General features: G+C 50.4%; 3 protein-coding genes across 3 annotated transcripts; all 3 read left to right on the top strand.

Annotated features, from left to right (window-relative positions):
* The first annotated feature begins 1,975 nt into the window (after nt 1–1,975).
* Nucleotides 1,976–2,337, top strand: LOC102037243 (feather beta keratin-like). The gene has a single exon (XM_005431193.2). It carries the CDS (start codon nt 2,026–2,028, stop codon nt 2,335–2,337), a length of 312 nt encoding a protein of 103 aa, XP_005431250.1. The 5' UTR covers nt 1,976–2,025.
* Nucleotides 2,338–5,247: 2,910 nt separating this feature from the next.
* LOC102037413 (feather beta keratin-like) lies at nt 5,248–5,598 on the top strand. Its single transcript, XM_005431194.2, has one exon. It carries the CDS (start codon nt 5,287–5,289, stop codon nt 5,596–5,598), a length of 312 nt encoding a protein of 103 aa, XP_005431251.1. The 5' UTR covers nt 5,248–5,286.
* A 2,465-nt stretch (nt 5,599–8,063) lies between these two features.
* On the top strand, nt 8,064–8,709 carry LOC102037583 (feather beta keratin-like). The gene is made up of 2 exons (XM_005431195.2): nt 8,064–8,181; nt 8,378–8,709. The coding sequence occupies exons 1-2, from the start codon at nt 8,064–8,066 to the stop codon at nt 8,707–8,709; spliced, it is 450 nt and encodes a 149-aa protein (XP_005431252.2).
* Nucleotides 8,710–11,593: the final 2,884 nt, after the last annotated feature.

An 11,593-nucleotide genomic window follows, 5' to 3' on the forward strand; every position in this document is an offset into this window, starting at 1 on the left:
CCCCCCCAGCCAGAAGACAAGAGAAGGAAAGCTGGTACAGGCCTGTGGCCTTGAAGTGATATCAGCCTGTGAAGAAAGAGGGAGAAGGGGAGAGTGCAGCAAAGAAAGAGCCTGGCTGAGTGCAGAAGTTTGTTAACCCCTTTCTAGACGATGAAGACCTCACAGAGCATTTAGACCTTTCCCGGAGGGGAGATGGAGTGGATGATAAAGAAGAAATGAGCAAGTGAATGACAGTCAGAGCAGTGAGTGAGGCTGGGAGAGTAAAGAAGAAGCCAGAAAGGGATGATAGAGTAGCTAGTTGCTGGACTCTTTTTAGTACAGCCATAGACAGAACCGTGCTTCCTTGTGACACAGAAGCTGCATGCAGGGGGGAGGCGATGGCTCAGAACTGAGAAAGTTCAGTTTTAGAGACCCCCCGGCCCCAGAGAGTAGACAAGTATGAAAGAGACAAGAAGTCCTGAGAGTGATGAAGAAACTGTGCTTTTTTTTTCAGAACTAGTCAAAGCACCCTTAAAAAGGTAACCCTTGAAGCAGCTCTGTTCCTTGTCCAGTAGTAAGAGCGCTGAGCATGCAAAGAAGAAGTCACCATGGCCCCAAGAAAGACTCCTCTCCTCTTGATAGACTGAAATTGAGTACTTACAGAGTGATAGATAGAGATTTGAAATTTAGAAGATGTATTGGAAATGTGGGGGGGAGAAGAAGAAATGCTTTTCGTGGAATTTTCATTTTCCAAGTGTGTGTGTGCGTGTGTGTGTGTGTAGTTTTTTTTCCTTTTGTAGTTTAGTTAATAAACTTTTTTTTCTAAAGTAGAAGCCTGCTTTGCTTATTTCCTAGTCACATCTCACAGCAAACACCAGAAAAGTATATTTTCATAGAGCACTGGCATTGTGCCGGTGTCAAACCATGACATGCACCATGACAGGGAAAGAAAGATGATGTTGCTGACCAGAGCTAGTAATTATTGGGTTTTGCTCACAGGAACACAATGTTAAGCTTTAAATGATACAAGTTAAAGGAAAGCATATGACCTTCATGTGGAATAAGACAACTGATGTCACAGACCTGCCTGGGCACCTGTTTCTTGTTTGTTTAAGGGGTTTCTAAATGAGGTCAAGGAATATGATTTAAATGACAGAGTACGTTATCATGTACAGTTGAGGATTCCAAAAGGGCTAGAACACTGGAACAAGTTCAGCCTGAGCAGCCTCTCCTTTTCCAAATGCTCTCCCTTCACTGCATTCAAGACAGAACGCCACAAGCTCTCTTTAATCCTTCAGGCACTCCCAGGCACTGTGACCTCTCCAAGCTACAACAGAGCGACCTCCCCAGGACATCAGCAGCTCCCTCCACATTCCTGGGTGCAACACAATGATTGATGGACATCCAGTGCCACAAAACAGAGTCCCAGTCTTCACAAGGCACTGACAAAGCACAGCACACAAATGCCACAAAATGACCTCACTGATGACATTGTAGTTCTCCACGGCTAAGGCTGCTTATTCAGTTGTCCCATACAAACATTAATAAATAAATACTCCCGAATATGAACACCTGAATGAAAGCTGCTGCCAAGGTCAGAGGGACACTGACTCAAGAGCTGGACATGGAATTGCAGCGTTGTGAGAAGAAAAACACTCTGCACCTCATGACTCAGCAGGCTAGGTCAGCAAGAAATGCTGCCTGCCAAATGCCCCAAGGCCATGGGACAAGGCTGTCCCGCCCCGCCAGGACCTGCATAAAAGCTGGCCCAGAGCCTCTCTCCCTCACACACTTCTCCTCACGCCTTCTCCTCCTGCTCCTGCTGACAACCAGGTGAGACTCAAGCCCCTGACCCTCCTGTACCTGCATCCCTGATCCCTCTTATCCATTATACTCAGCCGCAGCCTCAGCAGCCCTCATGGCTTCCCATAGCCCCACTACACCCTACACACTTCCTCACCCTCCTGCATCATTGCCCCTTGCAACCCCCATACCCCTGCCCTGCCTCACCCCCTCTCTCTTCCAGGCACCCTCCACACCACACCCATGGCCTGCAACAGCCTCTGCCGTCCCTGCGACCCCACCCCTCTGGCCAACAGCTGCAACGAGCCCTGTGCCCTGCAATGCCAGGATTCCCGCGTCATCATCAACCCTTCCCCTGTGCTGGTCACCCTGCCAGGACCCATCATGACCTCCTTCCCCCAGAACACCGCCGTCGGATCCACCTCCTCTGCTGCCCTGGGCACTGAGCTCAATGTGCAGGGACAGCCCATCTCTGGGGGATTTGGCTTTGGCCTTGGCTATGGCCTGGGAGGCCTGGGCTGCTATGGCAGAAGGGGCTATGGCTACATCTGCTAAGGGCCCTCAGCACCATTCCTGACATCACCAGCTCTGGCCTCTGCCAACAGCTCCTGCAAGCAAAGCACCACAGCTGATGGTTGCCCTACTTCTACCTCAGGCTGAATTCTTTAAAATATTTTCTCCTGTCGTTTCTTTTTTGTTTTGTTTTGTTTTTGACTTAGTAAAGATTACCTGCATCAAAGCTTGACATGTCTCCTCATCTTTCTGAATTCCAGTGGTCTCATCTCCTTACCCAACACAGTGCCAGGAATAAACAGACTATTGGACTGAATGGAAAAAGGTCTCTAACATTTCTTAGAAAATACATCACCACCAGTAACAATCAAGACTGGTATGGGAACCAGGGATTGAGGAGAGACACAAACCTGTCACCTACTACAACAAAAGTTCTGACACAACAAAGCTCTCTAGCTCATGGCTCTCTTCAGGTCTCTCTGTGCCAGTACACACTTGACAAATTCTCTTCTCAGCAGGACTCCCTAACCCTCCCCCCAAAAAATAGGAGTCCTGCCTAATCATCCAATTAGGCAGGAACTTTGGAGCACAATTGCTTCATTCTCTTCTGCTCAATCGTAGCCAGCAAGAGCCGGATTTCCAGAACCTCGGACAGTTCAGAGTCAGCTCTCCCAGAACAGCTCTTCCACCGCCTCTTTTACTCTGGGACAAACCTTGTACTGAAAAAGGCTTGTCTGCCTTTCCCAGGGAATTCCATCTTCCATCTGTTTTCACTAGTGCCTTGCCCTCTTGTCCTCCACGTTTGCACTGCTAAGAACAGCTGGGCTCCCTTGACTTCATTCTCTCCAATCAGGAATTTGGGCACACTGATGATGTCCCCATGTCCAGTCTTGCCCTCTAGGAGTCCCACCTCTCACAGCTTCTCCTCTGGGTAAGATCCTCCAGGCCCTTTAGAATCTTTTTGGCCCTGAACTGCTGTCAATTCACTAAATCTACTTCATTTACATGTGGGAAGCCCAGAACCGCTCAGAACACCTCACATGAGAACTCACAGGTGCTCAGGAGACACTAAGAGTTACCTCTCCCTGCTTCATCACAACACTTCTCCCAATCCTGACATGAAGACTTGGGGTCCCTTTTCCCACAATTATACAGGGACACCTCCTGCTTCACTTTTCCTCACCCAGAAACACAAGGGCAATTTCTCAGAAGAAAACTATTCTGACCTTTGATACTCATACATTCCTTCCTACCTGGGATGACTCCTCCCAACAAACAGCTCTTGGCAGATGCCCTTGCTGAGCTTCAGCACCAGGTTTTCAGGGTTGCCCCAATGGATCCAACTCCTGGCCTACATCACTGGGGACTTGCTGCCATCTGGACTTCAGGACACTGACCACAAGCCTCTGGGTCGAGCTCTTCAGACCTTTCTCAGGTCACCACGCTGGGCCCTGACACAACCTGAACTTGTCTGATTGTCACAGATCATGAAATGCTCACCTGCAACAACCCTGGGTGACCTCCCAATCCTCTTTCTGACAACAACAGGTGGTCTGAGCCCTTTGCATCCAGCCCAAGTTGGGAACTAAATCACCCTGGATAGCAAAAGCTTAAAAGCAAAAGGGGCACCAAGATATCCACAGAGTAGAGTGAACAGGAAAAGTCAGGTCTAGTGTCAGGCTTAGCCAGGTGGGATCAAGGTGGGGAGCAATGAATGTGAGGGAAGGGGCAACACCTTCAGCACATCACAGAGCAGCCTGATGGGGCAGGGAGAGAATGAGGCTCCTCATCACAGCACACCCACAAACCACAGCACAAAAGTGTCACAGGGTCGTTTCAGTGATGACACCACACCTCTTCTAAATTTCAGCTGTTTATTGAGCCCAGCCTAACACCCATCTTCCACACAAACCGTCTCGAATAGCAGCTTGAGCTTAAAAGCTGCTGTCAAGATTAGATGGACAAGGCCTCAAGAGAATGATATGGGATGATTTAATTTCATGAAGAAATGCCCATATGATGACAAAGAAGGAAAGAGGAGCACGATGACCATCAGGCAGTAATTATTGTTTTTTGCTAACAGGAACATAGTATTAAGACTTAAGGGATATAAGATATGAAACCTTACAGCTTGAATGCAGAACAACAGAATTGGACTCACAGACCAGTCATGATAAAAAAAGGATCAGAGACCATTGATTGGTGGGGTTTTTTTGATTTCTAAATGATGTTAAGATATAGAGTTAAAATGAGTTTGTTGTCATGTAATTTTCTGAAATCCAAAGGGACCTTAAAAATGAAGCAAATCCATCCTGACCAGGACCTGGTTATCCAGTTTCTCTCTCTTGATCTCATTCAAGACACAAAGGGATGAGTCCAGTCTTCACAAGGCACTCGCAAACCACAGCACACGAGTGCCACAAAATTACCTCAATGATGACATCTCACCTCTCCTAGGCTCTGGTTGTTTATTCAGCCCTCCCTGACACACGCTGAACAATCACATCCTCCCAAACACCAACTCTCACTCTAAAGCTGCCGCCAAGGTCAGATGGACACAGCCTCAAGAGCAGGACATGGAATTGCAGAATTGCATAAAGGAAAACACTCCCCACCTCATGACTCACCAGGCTGGGTAAGGCAAGAGCTGCTGCCTAAAAAATGCCCCAAGGCCATGGGCCAAGGCTGTCCTGCCCCTCCAGGAGCAGCATAAAAGCCAACACAGAGCCTCTCTACCTCACACACTTCTCCTCAAGCCTTCTCCTTCGCCAGTCCGGATAATCAGGTGAGTCTCAAGGCCCCGACCCTGCTGCCCTCCTTGTCCCTCTCTTCCAGCATGGTCAGCTCCAGCCTCAGCAGCTCTCACACCTCCCCATAGCCCCACTATGCCCTCCACACTCCCTCACCCTCCTGCATCACTGCCCCTCCAACCCCACAAACCTGTCCTGCCTCACCCCTCTCTCTCTTCCAGGCACCCTCCACACCACAGCCATGGCCCGCTATGACCGCTGCAGTCCCTGCGGACCCACCCCGCTGGCCAACAGCTGCAACGAGCCCTGTGCCCTGCAATGCCAGAACTCCAGTGTCATCATCAACCCTTCCCCTGTGCTGGTCACCCTGCCAGGACCCATCATGACCTCCTTCCCCCAGAACACCGCCGTCGGATCCACCTCCTCCGCTGCTCTGGGCACTGAGCTCAATGCCCAGGGACAGCCCATCTCTGGGGGATTTGGCTTTGGCCTTGGCTACGGCCTGGGAGGCCTGGGCTGCTGTGGCAGAAGGGGCTATGGCTCCATCTGCTAAGGGCCCTCAGCCCTGACACCACCAGCTCTGGCCTCTGCCAACAGCTTCTGCAACCAAAGCACCTCAGCTGATGGTCACCATTATTGTGCCTCATACCATCTCCTTTCTCACTGCTTTCTCCTGCCTTCTAATTCTTTCGCCTCAATAAAGTTTTCCTGGAATACAGCCTCACACGTCTCCTCCTTTGTTCCACCATGGCTCTTGCAACTTCACCTAGCTCAAAGTCAAGGGTCAACAGCCCATCAGTGTGTGTGGAAAAGGGGCCACAAGACCTCTCTTGGGATATCTGTCAACAGCAGAACCATCCACTGGGCTTCCAGAATGCAGCGCAGGCCCTTCATTTTCCCAAAGCCTTGCACACACCAATGCACTTGTGCCCATATCCCCAGCACAACCTCCTGATGGCAGCAAACATTTGTCAAACTCTTTCCCACCAGGACTCTCTGAACATTCCAGCAATGCAATCCAGCAGTGCACAAGGAACACGGGGAAATCCATTATTTCAAACTGACCTGGTCCCCAGACAAAGCAACAAATCCTTCCCTCAGCTGCCCCTCACAGAAATGGTTCTGTAGATTCTTCACCAACATCCTTGTTCTTCTTTGGACATCCTCAAGCGCCTCAATGTCTTTCTTGCTGTGAGGGGCTAAAACTGAACTCAGATTCAGGGTGTGGCCTCCCCAGCACCCAACACAGTGGGACATCACTGCAGTGGTCCTGCTGGCCCCACTATAGGTAATACAAGCCAGGATGCCACTGGTTTTCGTGGCCACCTGGGAACACGTTGGATCATGTTCAGCTACTGTCAACCAGTACCCCCAGATCCTTTTCCCACAGGCAGCTTCCTAGTCACTCCTTCCCAAGCTTGGAGATTTAAGTCTTTACTAAATTCCAAGTAAAATCATCCACACCCTTTTCCTCACTTACTAAGGAGGTCACATTGACACTTCAAGTGATGAGGCTGGTCAAGCAGGATCTGATTTTGCTAAAGCCAGGATGGCTGGGCCTGAACACCTGGTGGTCCTGCAGGGGCCACTAAATATTCTCAAGATGATCTGCTCCAGCAGCTTCTGCAGGACTGGACTCAGATTGACAGGCTTGGAGTTGCTCAGACCCTTCTTCTGGCCCTTCTTCTAGGGAAGAGTCCCATTTTCAAGCCTACATCAACTGGGACCTCCCCAGCTAGCCAGGACTGCTGGCAAAAGATAACAAGTGGCTTGGGAGCACTTTCACCAGCTCCATCAGAGCCCTTAGGTGGATCAATTCAAGTCTGTCACTGACCATCCTCATTGGATTGGGAGGGAGTGAATTCTGCTCCCTTGGGAGGAACTTTCTCCCTCAGCAGGATGCTGTGCCCATCCCAGGAAGCAGAATCACAGCAAAGGGAATCATTGGTGCTCAAGGAACCTCTCAGAGTTGACAAAAGACTCATTGTAGAATGGTTTTGCTTGGAAAGGACCTTGAAGGTTCTCTTGTCCAAACTCTTGCAGTGGACTAAGGCACCTTTCACTATCCCAGGCTGCTTGAAGCCTGGCCTTGATCATTACCAGGGTTGGGGCAGTCACAGCTTCTCTGGGTGACCTGTGCCAGGCCCTCATCACCCACACAGGGAAGAATTTCTTCACAATATCCCATCCAACTCTGCTCTCTGGCAGTGGGAAGACATTTCCCCTTGTCCCATCACTCTCTGTTTGTGTAGGAGATCATGGAGTTCAACTCAACCTGCTCAAGGAAGAACAGCTCAACAAGGCTGCCCATGACCATGTCAACTCGAGGTTTAGTAACTTGAGGCCATTTCCACTTGTCCCATCACTTGCTAAAAGGGAGGAAATAGCAACAACAGTCTTACAAAAAACTCCTTTCAGACAGCTGAAGAAAAGAAGATTATATCTCCTTTGGCTGCCTTGTCTGCATCTAAAAATCTGCAGATCCTAAAACTACTACTCAAAATCTTGTTCTCCAGATCCTCCAGCAGCTGTTCCTAGGGTGTGTCACACCACAGAAGAACCATTGTAACACCAGGGTGGCAAAGCTGGAGCAGAACCAAGGAGAAAGGCAAGTCTCTAAGACAGGTCTGGTGACCTGCTGGTGATGTGAGGAAGAATGACCGTGATGGGAAGGTCAGCTCCTCACTCATAGAAAAGCTGCAAAGACCAGACCATCCTGACAGGGCTATAATGGAATGGGGTCCCTTTGCACAACACACCCACGAACTGAACCACACAAGAGCAATAGGGTGGGGACTCTGATGACACCTCTAAGTTATTGCCATCTATTTTTCATTCTTGGACACACATCTGAAATGAAATCCGGCCGCAAAAAAAACTGTCAATTTACAGCTGCCGCCAAGATCAGATGAACATGGACACAAGAGCAGGACATGACACTGCAGAGTTGGGAGACGGAAAACACTCCCCACCTCATGACTCACCAGGCTGGCACAGCAAAGAGTTGCTGCCTGCAAAATGCCCCAAGGCCATGGGACAAGGCTGTCCCGCCCCTCCAGAACCAGCATAAAAGCCGGCGCAGAGCCTCTCTCCCTCACACACTTCTCAAGACTTCTGCTCCAGTGCCTACAACCAGGTGAGTCTCAAGCCCCTGACCCTCCCTCCTTCCCCATGGCCCTGCTCTTCCAGCAGTCTTAACCCCTGCCTCAGCAGTCCTCACGCATCCCACAGCCCCACAACAGCCTCCAGACTCTCTTGCTTCCCTTGCCCTGCTGACAAAGCACACCTCGCACCCCGCCCACTCCTATCCTGCCTAATCTGTTCTCTTCTAGGCACCCTCCACACCACACGCATGGCCTGCTACGACCGCTGCAGTCCCTGCGGACCCACCCCGCTGGCCAACAGCTGCAACGAGCCCTGTGCCCTGCAATGCCAGGATTCCCGCGTCATCATCACCCCTTCCCCTGTGCTGGTCACCCTGCCAGGACCCATCATGACCTCCTTCCCCCAGAACACCGCCGTCGGATCCACCTCCTCCGCTGCTCTGGGCACTGAGCTCAATGCCCAGGGACAGCCCATCTCTGGGGGATTTGGCTTTGGCCTTGGCTATGGGCTGGGAGGCCTGGGCTGCTATGGCAGAAGGGGCTATGGCTCCATCTGCTAAGGGCCCTCAGCACCACCCCTGACACCACCAGCTCTGGCCTCTGCCAACAGCTCCGGCAGCAAAACACCTCAGCTGGTCTTTTCCCTACCTGCTCTGCCAACCCGCTCCCTTCAATCTCTTTCTCCTTTCTCTTCGATTTTATTGCCTCAATAAAGTTCTGTTGCATCAAAGCCTGAAATGCCTCCTTTTGTGTTTGAATCCCAGTGGTCTCCCCTCCTTACTCAGCACAGTGCCACAAATGAACAGGCCATTGGAGGGGATGGAAAAGAGCCAAAACATCTTTCTTAGCAAGGATGTCACCACCTGTACCAAATAAGACTGGCAAGGGATGTAAGGGAGGAGGGAGACAAATTTCCAGAACATGAGACAAGCCCATCACCTGATAACACCAAAGGCTTTGACACATCCATGCTGTCCTGTGCATGGCTCTGGCAAATATGGTCCATGCCAGAACATTCTGGAAAAATTCTCTTCCCAGCAGGACTCTCAAACCCTCACTGCAAACAGAGAAACAACATCATCCACTTGGGTAGGAACCCTCCTGCCCAAGCAAGAGCAGCATTTCCAGAACCATGGACAGGTCAGGATTGGAACGCCAATGACAGAGACTCCACCACCTCTTCCCCAATCTGACTGCCCTCACAATGAATAGCTCTTTCTGCGCCAAGGAAATTCAATCTGTTTTCGTATCCACCCTTGCCCTCTTTTCCCTCATGGCAGCACTGCTGAGATCAGCCAGACTTCCTCGACTTCATTCCATGCCATCAGGCATTTGCACTCACTGATGACACTCCCCTGCCCATCCTTGTCTCCTGGGAGCCCCAGGTATCTCGATCCTCTGTCAAAGAGCCCCTTAGATTATCTTGGTGGCCTTGTACTGGTTTTGTTCCAGTAAGTCCATGAGGTTCTTCTGCTGGGGAGCCCAGAAATGCCCACACCAACCCACCTAAGTGTCGAGGATGTTGGTCTGTATTGGCTCCGTGGATACAACTCTTGAACTACTTCCCTTGAGACTTGACTTTGCATGGATTTCAGATCTTGCCCAGAATGTTATATATGATAAAAATCTAGCAGTCCAATTCACTGACCATTTACACAACCTGTCCATTCTGGGATAGTCTGGGATGATGCCGTAGGAGACACAGTCAGTATCCCAGGTGAAAAAATGGAGGTTAACACCAGCCATGTCTCTCTCATAATCCCCAATTAGCTGCTCTTCTCTGTAGCTAACACTGAGGTCATTAATTTTTGATTTTGCCCCCCAAAATTAATGCTAACTTCTCCTTAATATCTTCCTGTCTGACCTGCTCTTGGCAGTCCTTTACAGAATTACGAAATTGTCCCATCCATGTCTGCAGGAAGGAGGTGCCTGGAGAGCCATTAGCAAAGTCAGAGGGAGTAAATGCACTGCAAGGGGGCAGGTGCTAAAGCCCAGCACAGCTGCAAAGCCCAGGGCAGCCTGGCAGGGTGAAGAGGGCTCCCCTTCACAACACACCCACAACCTAAACCACACAAGTGACACAAAATGACCTCACTGATGACACCCATATTATTCCTAGGTATTCTTGGATATTCTGGTTTCCCTGACACACACATTCTAAGCAAATCTTCCCAAATACCAACTCTTACTTAAAAGCTGCTGCCTGGGTCAGATGGACGCAGACTCAAGGGCAGCACTTGGAGTTGTACAGCTGCTGGAAGGAAAATATTCCCCACCTTCCCATCACTTACACAGCTGCAACAGGCAAAACTGATGTTATCATTTCCATTCTAGTGACTCTAAATAGTAACACGGTTACTTTTTCTGAAAATTCAATATCTCAGTTCCTTCATCTGCTCCTCACATGTCTTGTTCTTCTTATCTTTCACCAGCTAGGATGAATCAACACAGACTGTGGGAAGCATCTGTGGCATCCCTAAACACATAAATGGGATAACCTGCCCGTTTCCTGTGGATAAATCATAGCATATTGACAGGTTTAGAAAGCTGGAAATATGGTAGAGAGGAAGAGAATATAATGGAAGGGAACACCCCTCACTCCCAAAAGAGCTGCAAAGCCGGGACCAGCCTGATGTGGTTGTGGAGGGAATGATGCTCCTCTTCACAAGACACCAACAAAGCACAGCACACACAGTGACCTCACTGATGACACCCCACCGTCCAAAGCTTTGGTCATGACTTCAGCCTTTCCTGAAAAGCATCATCACCACCAAACTTCGGTCTCTCAAACTCACACATTAAAGCATCCACCAAGGACAGATGGACACAGACTCAAGAGTAGACTATGGCATTGCAGACTTATGGGAAGGAAAACATTCCACACCTCAAGACTCACCAGGAGGGGCCAGCTAAAAACTGCAGGCTCAAAAATGCTGCAGGGTCAAGGGTAGGGTTGCCTCACCCATCCAAGACCAGAATAAAAGCCGGCCCAGAGCCTCTCTCCCTCACACACTTCTCCTCAAGCCTTCTCCTCCTGCTCCTGTTCTGACAACCAGGTGAGCCTCAAACCCCCCTGCTCCTGCACCCCCAGCCCCTCTCTTCCAGCATGCTGAGCTCCAGCCTCAGCAGCCCTCACACATCCTGACAGTTCCACAACAGCTGCCACACTCCCTCACCATTCCCATCACTGTCCCTCAGACCCCCATGCCCCTGCCCTGCCTCACCTCCCTCTCTTCCAGGCACCCTCCACACCACACCCATGGCCTTCTACGACCGCTGCAGTCCCTGCGGACCCACCCCGCTGGCCAACAGCTGCAACGAGCCCTGTGCCCTGCAATGCCAGGATTCCCGCGTCATCATCAACCCTTCCCCTGTGCTGGTCACCCTGCCAGGACCCATCATGACCTCCTTCCCCCAGAACACCGCCGTCGGATCCACCTCCTC

This window comes from Geospiza fortis, unplaced genomic scaffold (genome assembly GCF_000277835.1).
Source record: "Geospiza fortis unplaced genomic scaffold, GeoFor_1.0 scaffold667, whole genome shotgun sequence".
Lineage (NCBI taxonomy): Eukaryota > Metazoa > Chordata > Aves > Passeriformes > Thraupidae > Geospiza > Geospiza fortis.